Source organism: Simochromis diagramma, unplaced genomic scaffold (assembly GCF_900408965.1).
Source record: "Simochromis diagramma unplaced genomic scaffold, fSimDia1.1 OVJJ01000596.1, whole genome shotgun sequence".
Taxonomy (NCBI): Eukaryota; Metazoa; Chordata; class Actinopteri; order Cichliformes; family Cichlidae; genus Simochromis; species Simochromis diagramma.
In genome coordinates, this window is record NW_024387245.1 from 6,621,122 (window position 1) to 6,644,648 (window position 23,527).

The 23,527-nt window shown below is 39.4% G+C and overlaps 2 protein-coding genes across 3 annotated transcripts in view; one reads left to right on the forward strand and one right to left on the reverse strand.

The window, feature by feature from the left end:
- hnrpkl (heterogeneous nuclear ribonucleoprotein K, like) overlaps window positions 1–3,954 on the reverse strand; it is a 21,496-nt gene extending 17,542 nt beyond the window's left edge. The window contains exon 1 of the mRNA XM_040000404.1: window positions 3,440–3,954. The gene's annotated coding sequence lies outside the window, so the exon portion shown is untranslated. The remainder of the gene's footprint in view (window positions 1–3,439) is intronic.
- Window positions 1,107–23,254, forward strand: ntrk2b (neurotrophic tyrosine kinase, receptor, type 2b). Of its 2 annotated transcripts, none has more exons than XM_040000400.1 (18): window positions 1,107–1,880; window positions 4,766–4,840; window positions 4,924–4,995; window positions 5,101–5,169; window positions 5,252–5,403; window positions 5,575–5,711; window positions 7,163–7,295; window positions 7,746–8,054; window positions 8,163–8,177; window positions 8,314–8,316; window positions 8,429–8,502; window positions 8,626–8,725; window positions 11,705–11,893; window positions 12,401–12,531; window positions 12,654–12,826; window positions 14,800–15,040; window positions 17,387–17,545; window positions 20,343–23,254. In XM_040000400.1, exons 1-18 carry the CDS (start codon window positions 1,684–1,686, stop codon window positions 20,526–20,528), a joined length of 2,415 nt encoding a protein of 804 aa, XP_039856334.1. In that variant the 5' UTR covers window positions 1,107–1,683; the 3' UTR covers window positions 20,529–23,254. The 2 variants fall into 2 exon arrangements, with proteins under 2 accessions (XP_039856334.1, XP_039856335.1); XM_040000401.1 differs by having other exon boundaries at window positions 8,429–8,463.
- The last annotated feature ends 273 nt before the right edge of the window (window positions 23,255–23,527 follow it).

Below are 23,527 nucleotides of genomic sequence, written 5' to 3' on the forward strand. Positions count from 1 at the left end.
TGCCATGGAGACAGATATAATTCAGTTCTTGATGTTTCTCTTAAAAAAAAAAGCCTGCGTACATATTTTCATCTGCAACCATAGCGACACTTGACATTGTCCGCGCTATTTGTAAAGACCAAGTCACCATAGCGACACTAACCATCCAGGCTGTGTCACAGATCATGTGTCCTGGCTGCCTCCTCGTCGTGAGTGGAAATACAGGAATCCGGTGGTAAACATGATCTATTTATTCATTTTGAAAACATATGACCAGCTTGATGTTTTGGCACTGGACAGCAATTACCGAAAAACCAAACAATAAATAAATAAATATTGAACAGAGACCACATCTGGCATGGAACTGGCACACTTTGGGACGTATACGGGGGGAAAGCAATATGTTACAATTAATTTATAAAGAAAAATGATCACGCATTCGTGCATCAACGTCAGAGCAACATATTTGCAGTTCAGCCCCGAAATGCTTATTGACAAATACTTTAACACCCACCCACAAAAATGTCTTAAACTCCTACTAAAACATGCAACAGTCTGCTGAAAGTTGGTTGTATTATTATTATTATTATTATTACTACTACTATTATTGTTATTTAGTTTATTTATTGCCAAACAAAGTTTACTGGGCAAGAAATAAATAGATGGAGTTCTTGACGCCTATATCGTGCACTGATCAGTGATTGGAGTGAGACCTATTTGAAGCTTGCGGACATAGTATAGGTAATTATTTTTCATAGATGCACCCCGTCTTGTGCGTCAACCTTACGTCACACCAGGCCTAATGGCCAACCGTAGCCTACAACAGTGTTGGTGTGAAAAAAAAAAAAGCTTTCATCCAATGTATGGCTTCAGAGTAACCACAACACAAGAGTTTACATCCATATTGTTGTTGTGGCCATCGCAGACGGCGTGATTTGCCCCACAGCTGGGCACTTGACTCGAAATGTGCAGAAGCTGACGTTTTAGGTGTTTGTTGCACCATTTAAATACGAATTTCTCACGATCCTATTTTTAAAAAAATGACAAAAATAACATTTTCAGGGCACAATCGCAATCACGTTTCCCAGCCCCCCACTCCTACAAGCCCCGTCCCAGTGATGGCAGGGTGAGATGCGCTCGTCCTCGGCGATAATCGATAGACGGATGCAGGTAGCCTTCCTCCCTACACACGCAGCATCACCACGCATCCTTACTCCACTGTGCAGTCCCCCCCCCCCCCCCCCCCACATCACCACACACACATACACACACACACACACACACATACATACACACACACACGACAAACCGCTCGTGGGGGCCCTGCCTATTGATCTCTAAACATCTGGAACACCTCATATTTGTTTTACAAGGCAGTGGCGAGCAGTCCCGTGGCCCCCGATAGGGGAGTGAGGCAGCAGCGGCAGCAGCACCAGGACGGACCACTTGACACCTTGCTTCACGGCATCGATATGCAGTAGTGTGATACCAGCTCTGCGGAGACGAGAAGGCCAGTCCATGGCATCTTGATATTAAACCGTGAGCTCTGCGCATTCCTCGCCGACAGCGTAGTCTTTTTTTTTCTCCCCCTGCGGAGTCGAAAGGATTAACTTGGCCGAAAAAAGGTGGCGAGGGAGGAAATCTTAATAATTCAATTTGAGCTGATTCTGTTTGGGGGATTCGTGGGATACCATTGGACCTGCGATGGACTCCAGCGCGGGGGAATATGGCATGGCTCGTGTCGGATTGTTTTTGGTTTTGATGGGGCTGTGGAGATTTAGCGATGCTTGCCCCGCATCCTGCACTTGCAGCATCTCAAGAATTGTTTGTATTGATTCTGTACCAGGGATCGAGGATTTCCCTGTCCTCACGTTAGATGACATGGAAAACATCACTGAGATGTAAGTGTATGAAAACGATCGCACCGACAGCTTATTAACTCATTAGGAAGCAATGCGTAAAGAGCTCCCCTGGAATCTGTAGGTCGCTGGAATATCAAATAGTTGGGGCTGGTATTTTAATAATAATATTAATAATAACAACAATAATTATAATAACAATAAGGGTAAGAATAAGACCAACGGCGTTATTAATGGAGGTTTGGAATCTCCTTGTGGATTAAACATCAGTAGAGATCCATGTTTAGCGCTTTTCCCGACACAGAATTTATTTTATTCTTATAACCAATGTCAGATCATGTAGCCTCGTATATGTGTGCTTGCGTGTGCTTTTACGCGCGCGCGCATGTGTGTGTGTGAGACAGAGGCAGTTGCTCGCGTGCGCGAGCGCGTTATGGTGGCGAGGTTGTGCGTCAGGCTTATTTGCATTAGTCGGTGTTTTCCTTTACAAAACAGCTCCAGTGGTAGTGATGGAGTAAATTTTCAGGCCTAACGGAGCCTCCGAGGTGCTCACTCGGTTTTTGGGCGGCGGTGTGAAGCAGCCTGAATACTTCATGCTGTTGGCACATTACACATGAGATCGCATCAGTTGTGTACAGCTGCCAATAGGCTACCCACAGTTGTGTAGAGCCTCATCTGCGTCAGTGTGTAGGTCTGTGTTGAAGCTTACCTGTTACAACCCCGCACAAGTACTGCATGGCACCCAGCGGAGCAAAGGGGAGACTGAGTGAGTTTTCGGAGGCAGGCAGGCTGAATAGGCGTCACATCAGTTTACCGTGAATGTAGTTTACTTGGGGTCAACGTGTTTATTCGCGTTTTTACTTTGCAGATAAAAAGAAAAGTCTTTCAGGTGCCTATATGTTTTTTTTAAATGTTCTTCACTTTGTAAAGAATGCAGTTGTTCCAGATTTCTTTAAGGCATGTGTACAACATCAGTGAAGGACATCAGGCCGGGCACCTTCTGAAAATCAACCATGAATTTAAAAATTCCTGTTAGTGATACTTTAAGGCGTCACTTCGAAAGCACCACTGGCTCTTTAGATACATTTTGTAGTTTTAGGGCATCCTCCAATCCTCATGTAAACAAAATGTTTCCTACTAACACATGAAGCAACCAGCAGTCTCAAACCCATCAGTAGTTAGCAACACTCACAAGTTGTAGTTGTTGTTGCTTGTTTGTTTTTTTCAGATCATTTGAAGCTTTAACGAAATACTAGTTAAAACAGGACAATCATTCCACCTCAAAATAATTCATAAATGTTTTTCATTCTTAAAAACTCTATAAAATATGTAGTTACTTGCTACAAATTCAGAAAAACAATTTCAAGTTTTGACTGTGTTCTCCAAAAGTCTCATTTGTTAAATATTTCAAATTTCGTGTTAGTACTGTGTAGGAATGTAAAAGCAGCATCTTGAAGAAAATTTATAAAACAAAAATACCACCACTTTCTCAGTCTCCCCAAATCACACTGTTGAAGCAGAGCACAAAACTCAGAAGACATGAAAGTACGCATTTTATGACCATAGAGAGACAAGAGGTGGACCGTAGTAGTGCCTCTTACCAGAAGCAGATTCAGGAACAGTGAGATGGGTAAAGCTTCATCTGTGCCAAGTTCACGGTTTCACCACGAGGACCTACTGTTCCCAACATGGACCTTAGCTAAAAAAAATAAAATAAAATTACTAAAAATTTATATATGGAAAAAAATCACACTCCTAAGGATATCAATGTCTGAAAGCACCTTCTCACCTAAACTGAAACCTCTCAGCATAGGCACTGTCCAGATAACTAAACCTCCCAAACGCTGGAAAAAAGCCATCTTTTGGCATGATAATTAATTTAACAGCGTGGGCATGTGATGACGCTTTACATTAGCAAAGGACTAGACAAAGGAAAAAAGACAAACCTTTAAAAAAACTTTCCTCAAATCACAAAACTTAGTTAAATCTCGCTGCAGAGCAAAGAAACATAATAGTGTTTCTCTTTCTCGGCACTAATTATTTCACAGACATGCCTCCTTTCCAAACAGAAACCTGCTTACTCCAAAATACAATTACATGCTTCAGCATAAATAAAAATAACTTTTCAATGTGTACGTAGACACATCTGCGATTGCTCAGTTGCAACTTTGAATTTGATTCCAAAACTTCACATATAAAGGCACCATCGTTCTGTCTGCAACTTTGAGTTTCTTTATATATCAGCAGCTGTAAGGTCTCCTGCTTATCAACCTCCAGCCAAATACTGACACACCCAGTCTGATCGTGGCTCAGGACCCAGATTAAGCTGTTAGACTGTCCCTGCACAGTGTTTTACCTGGTTAGAGTTAATAACCCCAATTCATTCATTCTTATCGAGCTAATTTCCCTACAACTTATTATTATTATTATTATTATTGGTGAGATACCCAGCCCCCACGTTAAGCTTTTTTTCCCTAGAGGTGCTATTTTAAAACAAAAACAGTTTATTACAGTTATTAGTCCACAAAGTTGTTTAAAAAAAACAAAAAAAAACATTGTTTTTGGTAAACAAGGTAAACATGTCACACCGTCAGTACACGCTGTTGTATTAATGTTATACTCACAAATGCACTAGAGACAAGACTCCTTGAGTAAAACAGCTAGCTTAACTTGGGAGCAGTACAATTTTACCTTGCTGACTCGCAAAAAACAACAAAATGAGTTTTATTCAAAAAAAAGTTATTAGTTTTATAAAATACACACATTTCCCATTCAACACTTGAGTTTTTGGAGAGTTAATTAGGACCTGTATCTCAATTCCAGTTTAAATCACACTTTTGAATCAATATTTGACATTTTTTGTGTGAATAGTTTGACTAAAAACCTGCACCATACCAAGCTTTCCCTTTTATCTTGTTTTTCCACAGATACATTGCTAATCAAAACAGACTGTTTGACTTGAGTGACAGCAGTCTGAGGCACTACATAAACCTAAGAAACCTGTAAGTAGAACGTTCAGTGTTGTGTTTTTTTATGGTTAAAAGTGGAGTTAAAGTTCAAGTAACTACAATTTAACTTCCAACAGAACGGTCACAAAGACAAGACTGACATCTATATCACCGGACGCGTTTTTTAACAATACAAGACTTCAATATGTGTAAGACGAATTTTACAGAGCCTCTCCAGTTATTTCATTATTAAACATGTAAGAATGCTTAGTTGAATATTTTCTGTTTGGTTGTTTTTTTTTCTCTCCTCTCAGAAATCTCAGAGACAATAACTTGTCAACACTGTCATGGAGAACATTTCAGAACTTTAACATTACATATCCGTAAGTGACGCATACGCACAAGACTATCAGTGTATCTATGTCTTTTCTATGTAGTGTCACATGCACTCTATTTTCTTTCTAGGCTACTTCTGTCTGGGAATCCTCTGGATTGTGTTTGTGAGAACTTGTGGATCAAGCTAAGACTCCAGGAAGAAACAGACAGTCCCGAGCTGACATGCACAGATGACAGAGGAGTGGTGCAGGACTTTGCTACCTTCCGGCCGCCAGACTGTGGTAAAGTGAAACCATCCCACAATAAGCAAATCTGAGTAGACTGATTGATATCGAATGTTTGAATGAGTGGATGTACAGTAAGGGACTGAAAGAAAGACAGAAAGAAAGTTTAAAGGGAAACAATCTGATCAAGTTTCCTTTTACTTTTATGGTTTGCATGTTTTCTCACAGTGGTTCCCACGGTAGAGGTCACCCCCAGAAATGTGACTCAGATGGAGGGGAGTAATGTCAAAGCTATTTGCAGTGCCTCAGGCTCCCCTGCTCCCGAGATTGTGTGGAACCTTGATGAGCTCTGGACCCACTATGAGGTAAGGTGATCTACCTTTCTGTTTTCATTTTTAAACCTTTGGCACGGCTCCACCTTTACGGAGTCTCGAAGAGCTTTACTTTGGTGATATTTTATACTTTTAAAAAGTTATTTAAAATAATATGTAAATTGTTATTATTATTATTACTATTATTATTATTATTATTATTATTATTATTAATATAATAAAATAAAATAATCACATTTAATTTAGTTGTTTTCATGGGAAAATCAAATATATAGATAAGAAGAAGTTGATTAAATGCCACTTTCTAACTCACTAAAAAGCCTCTGTTGCCAAACTTAATTAGCTTATGTTCTTTAGTGCTTCATTGTTTCAAAACACATCGTATTCTTTGATTATTACAAACATGGGCATTGAAAATTTTAAGTGACCTGCTGTTTTTAAATGTATATATTTAATTTATCTTTATCCACGTGAACAGTATTTCCAACAAACGGGACGATTTTAACAACTAGTATTTTTAAACAACTATGAGGACATGGACTAGACTGGTCTGAGACTAGTTTCTAATTTGAAACAGCTTACTGAAAGCAATGCGAAACACATCACTAATGTTGGAAAAAAAAAACATATATATATATATATATATATATATACATACACTGTATATATATATATATATATATATATATATATATATATATATATATTCTGGTTGATTTACAAGCATTCAGGGGTTTCAAACACTGAAATTTACTTTTAAGTGCTTAAAAGTTTGTGACTGTGTTTGTAGACCTATAAAGGGCATCTTTAGATAAATTCCGAGTTGTGTAGTTGTCAACATGAGATTTCAAGCTTTGAATGAATAATTTTAAATATATAAAATTGGACATTAATACTGTTGAACTGGCTTGTTTCTGGTTAAGTCCGTATTGAGTACTTGTAAATATTTTAGCTGATGCTTTTAGCTAATTGTTTTGCTATTCTTACATCAGCTTTTTCTAATAACAATTAGAAAAGTTGTCTTTTTTATTTTAATTTATTAGCCACTTTTAGCTAATTTACGCTGCTTTTCTACCTTGTGCTATTTAAAATGTGTATCAACTGTTTTTACTTACTTTGCCGTTCATATGTTCTCTGGGCTTCTTTTAGCTAGCTGTTAGCCACTTCTAGCTACTAGTTCAATTATCATCTCACATTGATTTTAGTTTGCTAAGTACTGGTCCATAATATTTTTCAGCATTTGTTTATAGAATTTCAAATGTTTATCTTTATCCAGTATAAGTGTCTTCATTCCTTTTAGGTACTTGAACTTTTAAGTAACTCTTTAAAACTCCCTGGCTACTTTGCTAACTACTCTGGTGTCTGTGTGTCATAGCCATTTGAGCCTGTATTGTACAGTCAACTAATAGTAGTCGGTTTCATAAGATCAAGACAATTTTCTGTATACAGGAAACATAATGAAAAAATTAATAATGTGTTTACAGATTGAACCTATGGATACAGAGAGCATCCTCACCCTGTCAGGCCTGTCTCCTGATGATAACGGCAGGGCAATCGTATGCAGTGCCGAGAACATGGTCGGTCAGACCGAGGCCAGCCTTCAGCTCAATATTCTTTGTAAGGACTTTAACCATGGTGCACATCTCTAGAAATTATATTTGCGTTGCTAAGTTTAATTTGTGTAATTTAATGTGATGAACTTTTAAATGCCTTCTTCGAGATGTTGTTTTTCCACTGGAAGCAGAAGGCTCCTCATTTTGTTATCATTAGTGTCTCTTGGCAAACCTTATTGACTCTCCATATTTCCTGTCCATAACTCTTCCTCCTGTGAAGCTCCTCATGCCTTGCCATACACCTCTGCTTGTTTAGTTCCACCCTCCTCCTCTTTCTCCGTGTTTTCATCTCGTCAGTGCTCAGATGTTGTGTGATCAGTCCCCCTTCCCTTCCCATACTTTTTGTCACTTACTCAAAATCCCTCAGATGTTGTTTTACCTATTGGCTTCCCTCCTTGTGTTTATTTCCTATCATCTTGTGATTACTCTTCCTCTACTGTTGCCTCTGTGTCAGTTGCCCCCACCATCCTGACACTCCTGTCTCCAGAGCGGGACCACCACTGGTGCATCCCCTTCACAGTAACGGGGAACCCCAAGCCGGAGCTAAGGTGGTACCACAATAACAAGCCTCTCCAGGAACAGGACTACATCCGCACCATGATCCACGTGACCACAGAGAACCAGCAACACGGCTGCCTGCAGCTGGTCAACCCCACCCACATTCACAACGGAGAGTACAAGCTGGTCGCAGAGAATAAGTATGGCAGGGATGAGAAGAACATCTCTGCCCAGTTTCTCCACCCGCCTAACATCAACCATACGGGTCAGTATTCTGTCTTTTCACACGAATCCGTTTATTGAAGTCAGCTCGTTTCTGTTTATTATGGCTGCTGACATGCTTTTTTTTTTTCATTTCTTTTCTTTTCTACAGAAGACCTCGAGTATTGTAAGTATCGATTTGGCTTATCCGGACAAATGTTGTACTTGTTAGCATGATGATGATTGAGTGCAAATTTAAAATGAACTTTCATAATGTCCCTGTCCCTTTCCTGCCGTTGCCTGTGCCTTCGCCTTCTGCCCAGACGGTGTGTGTTTCAACTCTCAAATTTGCATGAACCTAACAGTCAGCATTTTGGCATGCTTTCACTCACTAGATGTTATTGGTTTAAAATGTTCAGACCCATGTTTTTTTTCCAGATCCTACAGACACTCCACCGGATGACAGTGTTGCTGTAAGTGACCCTAATCAGCCCGCTCCATCTAAAGCAGTGGTACCTACCTCTTCTTGTAAACCCTTAAAATACACAATATTTTCTTGTTTATTTCAATTCTTTTTTTAAAAAAGCAGCTCCTGTTATCGCCTCATGACTCCATCTTAGTTTTTTCCTTCCTAGGTGTATGTAGTTGTGGGAATTGCTGGCGTTGCCCTGATCGGTTGTGTTCTGATGATGATCATACTGAAATACGGAAGAAACTCCAAGTTTGGCATTAAAGGTGCAAACATTTTCTAAAAAAACAACTAAGCTGATAATTCAAGATATACATTTGTGCTTCCTTACCCTGAGTTAAACAATATCACGTGTGTTTGCTAGAAGTGAAGCTACAACCGGCAGTTTATCCTGGAAACCCTGGCCATCACTGCAAATAAATATCACGCAAACGTTATCCTCAGCTCCAGGTCGCAGACAGTCCACTCCAGGCTGCTTGGAGTTGAACTATCCCTGAAATACAAGAAACCCCATATTGGTCACCCTGACATTTGCTAAAACACAGAAACAGCTTTTCAATATGTCAGTGGCACAATACATCTTTTATCCGAATATATGTGTATAGAAAGATACCTTAAAGGTCCCTTTAAAACATATAATAGATACTAGAACACAAGTTTTAACATCACGTGCTTCCCTCTGAAATGCAGTTAGGTCTACAACTATTTGGACAATGGTAGTTTTTTGAGGGGGGTTTGTATGTAAACCACCACATTGGACTAAATCAAACATTATGTGATTGAAGTGTAACATCTCACCTGTAATCCAATGCCTTCTAATAAAGCATTAAAGTATAGAGTCTCCAGTTTTCAGAAGCTCAAAATGAACTGAACAAACTAAGATCATTTTAACTATAAGGATTGTTTTTAATGCTTTGTAGTCAGACTGCCTGAAGTCTAGAACCCATGGATGTAACCAAATCCTGTGTTTCCTCCCTTGTGATGCTCCGCCGGGCCTTTAATGCAGCCACTTTCAGTTGCTGCTTGTTTGAGGGTCTCTCTGCGTTCAGATTTGTCTTCAGTAACTAGAAAGCGTGCTCTATTGGGTTGAGATCAGATGACTCACTCAGCCATTATAGGATATCTGATTTCTTTGCCTTGAGAAACTCTTAGGTTTCTTTTGCACTATCCTTTAGGTCATTATCCATTTGCACTTTGCACTTTATCAGTTTTGCAGCATTTGTCTGAATCTGAGCAGAGAGTACAGCCCTGTAAACATCACAATTCATCCTGCTGCCTCTATCAGCAGTTTCATCATGACTAAACACCAGTGAGTCAGTTGTACTGGTGGCCATACTTGCCCATGCTATAGTGTTATCTGTACTATGTTTGATAGAAAAAGCAGTATGCTTTGACTCATAGTTCTGGTACAAGTTAATCTTGGTTCCATGTATCCAAAACTTTTTTCCCAGAAGTTTTTATTTTTGATGTTTTCTGGCAAAGTTTAATTTGCCCTTCCTGTTCTTGAATGTAACCAGTGGTTTGCACCTTGTTGTAAAACCACTGTATTTCCATTCATGAAGCCTTCTCTTGAGGGTAAATTTTTTCCAAACCACCCCAAGAGTGTTTTTTGACTTGTTAGTCATTGTGAAGGAGTTTTTTAACAAACTTTAGTCATCTTCCGTGGTCTTTCAGGGCTTTTTGGTGTTGCTGGCCAGTCAATTCCTTCCTTTTAAGAATGCACCAGATTGTTGAGATGGCTAATGTTAGCCCCTTTCGCTTGAATAGACATCTCTTGGGACTTCATATTCAGAGTTCTAGTGAACAGCTACTAAATGCATCCACTCCAGATGTTTTATCTCCTTCATTTATCACAAAATAATAATAAGGGATCAGACATCAAATGCCTATGAAACTGCTTATAACTCAATTGTCCAATTACTTTTGAGCCGCTGAAACTGGGAGGACTATCTGTAATTCTGTAATTCCTGAAATAGACTTTAGCTAAACAGTTAAAGTGATGCTTTAAAAAAAAAAAAAACAACCCATTGAATTAAAGCTGAAAGTCTGCACTTTAATCACATAGCAATTATTTGATTTCCACTCTGGTGCTGTACAGAGGCAAAATTATTTTTTAAAGTGTCATCATCCGACTACTTGTGGACCAAATGATATAACCAAATAAACGATTATGCAGGCAAGAAAAACATTTTAATTCAATTCTGTCACCTAATGCCAGTTAAGACATGCAACTAAAATCTTGCATGTCTTAACTGTAATCATCCTAACCCTCCCAGTCTCCCTCCATATACTGACTGCAAGCTCTTTTTTCATGTATGTATTTATTTATATCATTTTCTTACTACCATTAGCTCTGATCACCTGTTATGGCATGATAATATTCTTTCATGTAGTCAGTTTTCTCTCATCATAATCAAGCAGATTTGCTATACCAGATTTCAGATTTGAATAATTTGTCAGATTTCGTGTGTTTGTTCTAGTACACTTTGTTTTGTTTTTTGCTTTTACATTTGTTGAATTTCCTTTTCCTCGTTTGTTTATTAATTTTTTGTACTTATCACCACTAAAATGATGTTACAGCTGGCAGCTAACTATCCAGTAAAATCTGGTGCCATGCAGCCACAGTTTCCAGTCTTTGTGCTAAGCAGCATGGTGCATAATCTAAAACACTTAAAAAAAATTCTAACTATTTAGTATGACTTTTTTCAGCAATTTCAACATCTTGTTAATATTCATAACTGATGCATAAACAGCTCATGAACCTTCAATAACAGTGTATAACACATACACAGAAGCCATTCAGTGTGTTATTAAGCATTATAAGCATTTGTTCTCACTTAATGTTAATGAAACATTAGAATGTCCTAATATCGCCTTACACCTATATCATAAAATATGAATCTAGTTATTATGTATCTTTTGTAAATGACATCTCAGGGGTTTAAAAGTAAGCAGTAGCGTTGGCCCTGTGCTGTTCCTACTGTGTGAATATGGAAATTACCACAGGAATTAGTGAGCTCTGCTTTGGCCTGAGCTCATCCTTTTACATTGTTCAGTAAACCTGCCTATAATCTGTAATCTGACATACTTCATATAACCTGTGATCCCTCTGTCAATCTCTTTTCACCCTGCAACTCTGCTTTTACTCCCCTTCCTTTATGGCTAACAGCTTTACTCTTCTTCGTCTTCTTCTTTGCGCTGTCTTTCTCTTCTCCTCCTTCTCCACATCCTCTGTGGCTCTCTAGGCTCCTCCTCAGTTATCAGTAATGACGATGATTCTGCCAGCCCTCTCCATCACGTCTCCAATGGCAACAACACCCCGTCATCCTCAGAGATGGGTCCAGACGCAGTGATCATTGGAATGACAAAGATTCCTGTCATCGAGAACCCCCAGTACTTCCGTAACTCCGGCAGCATGCTGAAATCCAACACGTGTGAGTTACTGCCTCGTTCGACAAATGCCGGGTAACCTGGGCCTTTTCTGATAAATCCATGCAGGGATCGCTGCTAGGCGCCATATTTATTTTTGGCATCCTACTGCACTGTGATAGTGACTCCAGTTCCTTAGACCGGCTGGATAGTTGGACCACAGGAGATGTGCAGGAACACAAGCTCTGACAAAGGGCTTAACTCAGCAGTTTTATATTTTATACTTTATGAATCTACACAAAGTATTGAATTGTAAAAACAGATAGTTTAGATAAGTATTTAAGTCCTTTTTTAACTTATGCAATTTGCTAAATATATATGTTTTCTGTCATGTTAATTTAAATATCTTTCAGTTTTTGAATTGCCATCACATAAATTATGCAGTCTGAAGACGCGTGCTTGTCTGTTGTGAGATTAGTGAAGACAAATGTTCTGTATGCACCAAAAATGTCCACTTAAATTCCCAATGTGCACATAACCTTGAGGGTAATTTGACTTCTTCTGCATTAAAGTTGTCCAGCACATCAAACGACACAACATTGTGCTGAAGCGGGAGCTGGGAGAAGGAGCCTTTGGGAAGGTCTTTCTCGCTGAATGCTACAACCTGACACCAGACCAGGAGAAGATCCACGTGGCAGTCAAGGTACAGATCAAACGATCAATGAACTTGACAGTCAGTCAGTAAATCCTAGTGATTAGATGTACGTTCCTGCAGATAATGCTTCTCACCGTTTGCCTCTCGTCTTTGTCCCTGTCTTGTTTCAGACACTGAAAGAGGCCAGCGAGAGCGGCAGAGCAGACTTCTACAGAGAGGCTGAGCTCCTCACCAACCTGCAGCACGAGCACATTGTCACCTTTTACGGAGTGTGCGTAGAGAGTGACCCACTAATCATGGTGTTTGAATATATGAAACACGGGGACCTCAACAAGTTCCTCAGGTAAGCTTCTTTAGATCCTCTATTGGTATCTGTTACTAATCAGTTACTTGTGGTACCTCTCATGCAGATCAGTGAATGTCAAATGGTTTGCGTAAGGACTGACAGGCTGATAACAACGTAACACAAATGTAGTGAAAAGAAATAATTAAAAATAACACGTGCTAAAAACAAAAAACAAATATTGTATAATACAAAAGGAATAAAAGCAAATCAATAAAGTGCACATTGCTAGGACTGGGTTAGATCCCCTTTCTGTTGTTTCTCACTGTTGCATGTCAGCCTTGGCTGTGGAGGAGGTAGAGCTGGTTATATACCAATGTAAAAGTCACAGGTTCAATCCCCAGCTACTCCAATCTGTATGTGAAAGTTTCCTTGGGCAAGATAATGGTCCCTGAGTTGTTCTCTATGCATTTGTGTGTGAAAATTTTAGACAAGGTGCTTGTTTGAATGTGTTTGATTGGGTGAATGAAGCTTGTAGCAACAACTGCTTTGAGTGCTGAGTTAGAGTAGAACGTGCTGTGTAAGAACAGGTCATTTACCGTCAGAACTGCCTCAATCCATCATGGCACAGGTTCATCAAGGTGCTGGAAACATTTTCAGGGATTTCTGTCCATATTGACATGATAGCATCACAAAGTTGCTGCAGAGCCATGATGCATGATGGAATCAGATCTGGTGACTGTGAAGGCCATTTGAGTAGGCTTACATGAACTCTTTGTTCTGTTCAAGAAGTCAGTTTGAGATGATTTGAGCTTTATGATATGGCACATTAACCTGCTAAATGCAGCCAACAGAAGATGGGTACACTGTGGTCATAAAGGGATGGAGGTAGGCTGTGGCATTTAAATTATAAATAAATTGATACCGAAAAGTCCATGTGTGTCTAGAAAACATTCACCACACCACTCCACCGCCATCAGTGGCTTGAACTGCTGGTGTAAAAGCAGGATGAATCAAAGCTTTACATGTTGTTTACACCAAATTCAGACCCTACCATTTGGAATTGGATTCATCAGACCAGGCAACGCTTTTCCAAATTTCTATTATCTAATTTTGGGCGAGCCCACATGAAGCATTAGTTTCCTGTTCTTATCTGACAGGAGTGGCACCCAATGTGGTCTTCTGCTGCTGTAGTCCATCTACTTCAGAATTACACTTATTGAGATGCTCTTCTGTGTACTTTGGTTATAACGTCTACGATTGGCTGATTAAGTATTTACATTAACAAGCGGCTGTATATGCTTTATGGAAATAATAACGTTACTGGGGACTAGAAATCAAAAGGAATAAAGTAACATGAAAACGAAATAAACATACAGGTAAGAGAGAATTATTTGAAACTGTTACAATAGGTCTAGGCTGCTGATGGCATCCTAGACCTATTGTAACAGTTTCAAATAATTCTCTCTTACCTGTATGTTTATTTTGTAGCTTCTAACTTTGATAAATATGTTTTTTTAAATCAAATGTAACAAAAAAAGCGGTAATGTCAATTTTACGTCTTCATTTTCTAGTCCGGTCAATGTTATAACACACGCTGTGGGATTGTACTGAATTTACTGAGTACGAGTGTGAGACTAATCACTATATCAGTGATCAATAAAATAATCACTTTCTTGAATATTTTTTCCCAAAATGCAAGAAAATACCGAGACTCTCTATTACAGTATATTTTCACAGACCAAGGTAATGCACTACTTGTGCTATTTGCAGTCTACAGTCTAGAACCCAAAGAAAAATACAGCTAATAGAAACATCACATTATGATCAAGACTGGGAGGCTAGAACAAATTTTGTATTGTAAATTTTTTTGTATTCTTTTACTTGGTGAGAAAAATGTTAAATAATTTCAGGTTAATGTTTTGTTAATTAGTTAGTTGATTGCTAATATCACATTCATGTATTACAGTAGTGACAGAATGGTTCATGCTGCTGCATTATTTTCTAAACTATGCAACGGTTACTGGGTGCAGGTCCCACGGTCCCGATGCAGTGCTCATGGCAGACGGTCAACACAGCATCCTGGTGGAGCTCACTCAGTCCCAGATGCTGCACATTGCCCAACAGATTGCTGCTGGCATGGTCTACCTGGCCTCCCAGCACTTTGTCCACAGAGACTTGGCAACAAGGAACTGCCTGGTAGGAGAAAACCTGCTGGTCAAGATAGGAGACTTTGGCATGTCCAGAGATGTTTACAGCTCAGACTACTACAGAGTAAGGATTTTAGATATTTTCCCCTTTCTTCCCTTACTTCACTTCGCCTCATTATACACAAAAAATGTGGAACTGATCAAATTTAATTCCAGGTTTGCTCTTAAAAAACTGTGCAGCTGCAAGAATGACGATCATTGTATCTTTTTTTATTGCAGTTTAAATGTATAAAAAACAATGGAGGTCAAAGAAACAAAACTATCATGTTAATAATAACACTGAGTTGATACATGTATTTTATTCCTTCATTGTGTCTCACATGCCAGCGTGAATCCCACAGTGCCCTCTGCTGCCCAAAGTGAAGTCAGAAATGTGAAGACTCTTACTGTAAATCAATTCCAAGATGCATTTTCCTGCATCTAATAAGATCCCCTTTAAGAGGGGTTCCCACCAAATCCCGTTATCAAACACATTAGCAAAGCGAACGGCACCAGGATCCTGTTTCACTTGCTTACTTTGGAAGTCAGAAGTCAGTCCCGTTACACATGCACTTAGAGCAAGTGTTACCTTCAATCACACTAATTATTTTCACATGAGCGAAGACACAGACATGAGTGAAACCTTTGATAGTTTACTAGAATTTTATATTTGTGCCCCACAGTTGGATTGGTGGTTGACAGACTGCATTAAAACAGATTAAAAACAATGGAAAAGGATGTCTGCGTGGTTCACCAAATTAATCTCCCAATGCCACATAAATAAGCTAAATAAATTAGTCAAATAAGCTAACAGAAACAAATCATCAAATTGTCACATGTAACCAGACACTTAATCCAGCAATACATATTTGTAGTACTGGGTTGTACTTCCTTTTACCTTTAGAACTGCCTTCCTTCTTCCCTCGTCCTTCTTTTTAGGTAGAAGGATTAGTCACATGATACATGATTTGTTATATATATATGTATATATATATATATATATATTTATATCAATTTTAATATGAATTTAGTATCATTTCCAGTACTACTACCATTATTATTACTTATTGTGTTTAGTGCTAATCAGTAAGCTTATTATACGCAACACTAAATTATGAATATGGTGGTTCTCAGTTTGTTTTCATGCACACCCACCTTCGAAACAACAACAACAAAAACATGATCAACAGAATAGAGCTAATAAACTCTTGCTAGTTTATTTCACAGCAATCCCAGTACAGCTTTCATCTGGAACTCCATACTTCCTGTGCATTGTTTCATGCCCGACCAGTTTGGCAACCCGCAGTTTCAGACGCGCTGCTATAATCCCGGTGAGCGTACCAGTATATGAACTTCACCAGTTAGAAGGCTTGGAGCTACAAAAGCACTCAACTAAAGAACTCTTAAATAATCTTTTGTTTCGCCATCTAGATTTTCTTCCATGTTAATGACTCTGATTTGCACTTCATTCAATTATTGATTATTTGTTATTCATGCACAGAGACCAAATGTTTGAGGCTTCCAGCTTCTGACAAGTTTGCTGTTTGATCATGAAAATGATCTTAACAGCAGACCTACCAGCAAATCCTGATCATTTTGTTTATATGCTTCTCTTGAGCAAGCTAGACCTGGATGCGCACCAGAAAATGGGTGAATGAACGACATGTCTCGAAAGTGGTGCTACTTAATTTAGGGTTCAAATATTTATTTGGGGTTATTTAAGGTTTGTGTAAGTTAATATTGCAGTGAGGATTTGCCGGATAATCTTTGTTAATTTGACACAAAGAATCGTTTTCATCATCATAAATAGCAGACAAGAAAAAAAATCATACACATTAACCTTAACCCGTGATGTCTAGCGCATCATATGTGATGCATGAGTTTTGGGGAGCTTTTGAGACTTGTATATCATCAGTGTGATGATTAAAAATTAAACACATATATGTAAATTAGTATTTAATTCATTTTTTATTAAAGTTGTTAGAAGGTTCAATAAACATTAAACATGTTCTGGTTTCATGGTTCAGGCTTTAAAGGGGTTTAAGACCTGTGTTGGCTTTTTAAGCTATCAGACATCAGTGTTTTTTAAGCACTTTTTATGATTTGCATATATATTGTGAACATTTTAACCTTCCTGAATTTAGGATTTATTGCAGGGCTATTCTTGCAGAATGATTGGTTGCAGCTTGGTGTTTCTAGTAAACATGATCATGTATTATAAATGGATTACAACAAACTATTGTACCATAGCAAGACTACAAAGTCTACAACGATGTGTTTTTTTCGCGATCACTGACATCTATTGACAGTCCCCCATTATTATAACAACAGTAAACAACAATAAAGTCAGTATGTTCAGCAGCTTTGAACTCTTTAGCAGATCTTGCAGTGTTGGTTTCTCATGAATGCTGTTGTGTCGTTTTTTGTGCAGGTGGGCGGTCATACGATGCTGCCCATCCGCTGGATGCCCCCGGAGAGCATCATGTACCGGCGGTTCACCACAGAGAGTGACGTGTGGAGCCTCGGCGTGGTGCTGTGGGAGATCTTCACCTACGGCAAGCAGCCATGGTACCAGCTCTCTAACAATGAGGTCAGACAGCGTTTCAACCTAACCCTACACTTCACATTCATTGGTCTCCATATAAGCACTGTGGCAGAAAAAGTCAGAGACTGTGAATAAATGTTAGTGTCAGCATATTTTTATTCCTATTCTAGCACAATGCCTACCTAATCAATTATTTCAAGACTTAAGAATTACTTGGTGGAGTAAAAGAAGTATTCCATTAATGAAAGTAATCTGAGCTGTGTAAGAATTCATTCATAGCATGCTTCTCATAAGTTTTGATGGCAGAGTGCCAGTGCGGAGCCTGTATAGTGGTGAAGACCAATAAACAAAATCATTCCAAAACTAGTCATTTATTTATTAAACAGTAAGCTGACTGAAAGCTTCTTTAGCACCACAAGCGAAGCATTAAATTCCTGACCCACACGTCTTAGAAGCCCAGACTGACATTATGGTCTAGTAATTTAATGAATGTAGGCTGTAGTCGTGCACCTTAATTCCCATCATCCCTCTGGTGGACTCAATGGTCTGTCTGGAGTTCGCTTGGTTTTGCTGCTGGCAGGCAGGGTGTAGAACCAGAATGCAGGACTCAGCAGACAGATATAAAACTCAATATCACAGCTTTATTGCTGGTAAAAAGGCAAGAAAAACAGAAGCCATATACAAAAACTAAGCTGACCGGGAACACACAGACAGAGGCTGTAAACATCACGAGAGAGGACACGATGAAGAACAGAGGGAGAGGGTAGACAATATATACACAGGAAGTAGAGGAGAGGGAGTAGATGGGAACACAGTTTAACATAATCAAAGCAAACAAGACAAAGGAAGCAAAACTTAACGTCAGGCACACAAGATAGTGGACTCAAAATAAAACAGGAAGTAACACATGCACTGAGACTTGACACTGGGATAAACAGACAAGGAGGCATGACAGACTGGCGAGACAAAAGGACAAAAAACACAGAGAGATGGACACGAGAACAGAAAGGGAAAAAACACAGGGACCAGGACGACAAATGTATTAACTAGACAAGACAGGGAACACAGACAGCCATGAAGACAGAGAGACCAAAAAGACATGAGGACCTGACTGGGTAGAGCGAAGGTAAACGAACACAGAGACAAAGGACACAGACTGGAAACCAAAGGGTGATTAACATCCTAAAACTAGATTTTAAGAACTCAGAGGAACTAGAAAATAACATCCTCGGGAACTAGAACATAATTTATCTTATGCTTTAAAAGAAATAAATATGGAGTCCAGAGCAAAACTCAAAACACTGGGACAAAGAGACAGATTGCTATAAGTCCATTTAAGCGATGGTGGTTTATTTTGTATCATCAGTGAGGCGTCTGTTACATTTCCTCACATTATATTTATTTTAAAGTGGATACATCAGCAAATAACAACTGTGCACAGCTGTAATTTAGCAGGATTTGAACTGTGTTTGATTGAAATATACAGCACAGTTTCTTTTACTTTATTCAGTCGGGCTGCACATTGCTAAAAACACGAGGGCCACAGTGGCACACTTTGATAACCCTTAACTGATATAACCTTGCTTTAACGCAGTTTACAGGTCATGATGAATAACACTGATTATATAAAAACACTGTAAAACAGTATGACTGAAAACAGTCCTGCCTCTAGAGGAGTTGTATCAAAGCATGTCGTGTGAGAACCAAATTCAAAATTCAGAGCTCTTCTTTGGATGTTGGCTACCTTTTGTTCTGTTCTCTGTCAAGCTGACCCCACACTGCTTGAATAACGTTGAGGTCCGGCACTGTGGAGGCCAGTCCATGACTGATGTGTGCTTTTCTATCCAAGTGTGCTTTTACTGCATTGGTAGTGTTTTGGGGATCAATAGCATGCTGAAAAATGAAGATGTTGACAATCAAACTCTTTCCAGGTCTTCACTAGATTTTCTTTTCCTATTTTTTAAGGACACAACTTTGAAATACTTTTTATCTGCTGTAGATAGTTTGTTAGGAGTGACACTTTATCTTCTGCCCTCCAATTTCCTCAGATTTCTTAAGAACACACTGCTCACAACACCTTTTAAAAAATTACGAGAAACTCTGGCTCCAAACTGGAAGAAATGATGACAGACTCCAGACTTCAGTGCAGCACTCTGGTGTCCCATGTCTCAGTTGACATGAACCCTTTTTGAAGTCAGAACCCCATAACAGCTAACATTTGTATCAGAATATGACACGGCACAGCTAGCTGCATAATAGGAAATGACTAATGAAATCTCACTGAAGGTTGGCAACCCTTTACTGTTGAACATTTTGGTTTTAAAATCCTCAGAACTTCATGGAAGCGCAGAACAAAGATGCTTAAGATACTGTGCACTATTCCGGTAAACAGAATAGTTTCCTTTCAGATGGGGGAAATTAATATCATGTGTTAAGCAATAAAACCAAAGAAAAATCTTGATGAATGGCCCGCCCTTGAGATGACATACACTACACTGAATGAGAAAATGTAAAATCATCTTCCTTTTCCGGCACATATTGTGGGAGCTCTCCTAAAATGTAAGTCTTTGGAATTACAAAGACTATTTGCTCATGAACAGCATTCTTTTTTTAAACCTAAATCTTTTTGAAAATGTTCCTGGAAAAGGTGAGCTTAGGGCTTAAACCTCTGTATACAGTCTGTGCTATCCAAATGTCGAGGCCGTCCTTTAATATACTGGATGTGCAATTTGGTTCCCGCACGCTTCCCAGCCGCAGAGATTTTTTTGTATCAAACCACATTATTATGTGACAGTAGATAAATCAGCTTCTTTTTGACAAACCAACCAATGTTTTCCTCCAGGTGATCGAGTGCATCACTCAGGGCCGAGTGCTGCAGCGGCCCCGCACCTGTCCTAAGGAGGTCTACGACCTGATGCTGGGCTGCTGGCAGAGGGAGCCCTACATGAGGCTGAACATCAAGGAGATCCACAGCACGCTCCAGAGCCTGGCCAAAGCCTCGCCAGTATACCTGGACATACTGGGCTGACGCGCCACTGCGTCCGTGTGATGTACTGCGTGTGCATGTGTGCTTCATAATGTGGACAAGTGTTTGTGTGTTTGCACACGATGGGAACTGGGGGGAAGGGGAGGAGGAAGCGGAGGCTGTGCGAGCGCATCTGTGTACAGAAACCCCGGCTGTAAATGTAACTGTAAATGCTCCTGTCCTCATCACACGGAGAAAAAAGCCTTACGGTTTTTGAGTGATTTTTGGGTTGTTGTTTTTTTCTTTGTTTTGTTTTTTGGGGCTTTTTTTTTTTTTTGCTTTTCTTTTAAATTTGCAGATGTTGTTGAGGCATGCTTCACAAAGTGGAAACCAAAATGCAGAGAGGATCCCGTACCATTAGTGCTCCAAAACATGTGGCGTAGTGTATGTAAAAGGCATAAAAAGAGACCAATAGACAGCTCGCCCTGTCTGCACTCACCGCATCGAATCACTTCCCTCTTGTATTCCATAAGCTGGAAATGAACAAAGGGACGTGCAATGTGTCTCTTTGTGATGGACAGTTTATGGATACATGCTTGTAGATAGCTAATTTTCTTCTCTCAGCAGTGTCTCACCTATTCTGCTATAACACAAAATAACCTGTTAGTTCACAGCTGAAGCTAAATGTGTCGTACGCCACAGACTATTTTAATATGTAGAGAATTTGCAAGCTGACTGAAATCCATGGCTCACAGATTTCAATCCTGGTCCTCTGAGGCGCTTCCCGACTTCACGTCTTTTCTGTAAATACCTTTTCCTCTTGAAAGAAGGCCATCAGTGTTCAGTGAGACATTTTAAAGGGTGCAGCTCTGTTTTCCAAATCTTCCTTTCGTTCATTCATTTACCTAAAGCACAGAGGATGGGGGACCCGGCGGCGCAGGTTGTTTTTTTGTCAACCAGCAATGCCATTTCTGAAATCTCTGGTACGTGACGTGGTTTGGTTTCCATCATGGGAGGTTTTCAGATGTCAGGGGTGCTCTTTTTTTTTTAATTTAGGTTATGTACCGGGCTTTGTATGGATTAAGAGTGCACTTTGAAGATCGTCATTTTCACTTCCATGTAGTCAGCTATGAGACTGCAGTAAAAGCATTAATTAAGAGTCTGATTGCCCTTAAAATGTCCCAGGGGTGCTTTCATCTCTCCTCACAGCCCCAGCCAGCCATGTGGTGACTGGCTGACAGCTCTTCATCCAGGACGGTGGTGATTTGTACAGGCAGCAAATGGTTTCAGAATGCACTCTTGTATTATATTCAATTGTTTTGTTATCCTGATATTAAAAAAGAGGCTAAAAGAGCAACCATGGTGCGAGCGTCCAGTGCAAGTTTCATCCTAATCTTTGCATAAAAAACAAAAAAAATCAACAAAAAATCAGCAGGAATCTTTCATGCGGAGGCGTAAAGGCAGTGAGACAATAAGTTCTTTTTGTTAAGTGCAATTTGTAGCATTACTTCAACACTCCAATGCACAACCTTAGCACTGAGCTCCCTCCTTCTCGGTCTCAGCTGTCAGCTGTAAGAGAAAGAAAAGAAAATCCATGATTGCACAGAAAAACCCCAGTTTGTGTGTGTGCGTGTGTGTTTGTCCCTATGTTTTTTCTCACAGCGTTCTTCAATAATAAGTCACCTGTCCGCTGTACATAAGCAGCTCTCCATTCTGTACAGTTCTGATATTTGTCTATATGAATAGTAGGCTATGTTTAATAGTATAATCCGTTTTAAGCAGGTATCATGTCAAAACTGTGTGACAGCTATTGAAGACAATGTGTTATGGGCCACTGGCAATACATACTATATGTAAATACAATTTGATTTGTGCTACATTGTATAATTTCTTTGTGCTTGTTCATAATACCGGTGAAAATACAATCTTCTCCTTTTTGTTTTGTTTTGTGGTTTTTTTTGGCAATTTTTGATCTACAGAGGACTTTAATTGAAAAAAGAAATTGAAAAAAAAGTTTTTCTCTGAAGAAGAAGAAAAAAAAAGAAGGAAGATGATCTCCTGTTTCCTCTCCACTGTGATGGGGAGCTCACACAGAGGCTGTCTGAGACGCTGCCTGTCTCGCAGGAGCGACCACAGACTCTAAACATCAGGAACTCTCCTGGCCCGACAGGTGTCCCAGCAGATGTGTGGCCAGTGGCGAGGAGGTCAGAGTTACCTCCTGGCTAACCCCACCACTCTCCCTCTGACTGACTGTAGCCTATTTTGATCCTCTTTCAGATGAATAACTGTGACTTTGCATCATGAATAGTATATTATTTTGAATGTAATCTAGAAGGGTGGGGACATTTTTTGAATGTAATCTATATCGAGGGGGGTGTTAATGATTTTTTTGTAAATATACAGTAAAAGAAGAAAAAAAAAGATGACAGTTTTCATTCCTGTGCAGATAACAAAATTTTACTTACTGTGTGAACTTAAGAGAGTGTATATGTATCTGTCTGTGTGTGTGTGTGTGTGTGTGTGTGTGTGTGTGTGTGTGTGTGTGTGTGTGTGTGTGTGTGTGTGTATTTGCACATACATCAGATTGCTAGAGGATGTGTGCCTGTGTGTGTGTGTATGCATCTAAGCGTGTATGCATCTGAGTGTGTGTGTGTGTGTGTGTGTGTATTCTCCTAGCAGATTTAATCCTGCTTTAATCAGACAGTTCTATGAATCAATCCAATGCTTTGTGCATCATGTGAGTAGCTTATCCACAATTAATGGAAATGTTCCTTGTGATACTGTGCATTTAATAAAGGTGGTATGTCTTACAGTACAGTCTCTGCCCTTTAGGGTTCTTATAAAGTCTGGAAATTATTTTTAAGGCATTATGGATGTACACAATTACACATTAATACACATTTTGGGAAAACAAAATCTCATCTGTGTGCTACTTATGAGACATCTGTCAGCATCCAGCTAGCTTATCTTTCAGTGATTAGAAGTGAGAACAGTTAGTCGTCTGCTTTTCTTTGTATTCTGTCAGAAATATACTGTTGTTAGTGGATACTCATATTTACTGG

Bases quoted from the DNA above. Each gene is read 5' to 3' on its own strand.
- ntrk2b (XM_040000400.1), top strand. From the start codon at position 1,684: ATGGACTCCAGCGCGGGGGAATATGGCATGGCTCGTGTCGGATTGTTT. The intron at 5,712-7,162 runs GTAAGGTGATCT...ATGTGTTTACAG, and splicing joins AGCTCTGGACCCACTATGAG to ATTGAACCTATGGATACAGA. The intron at 11,894-12,400 runs GTGAGTTACTGC...TCTGCATTAAAG, and splicing joins CATGCTGAAATCCAACACGT to TTGTCCAGCACATCAAACGA.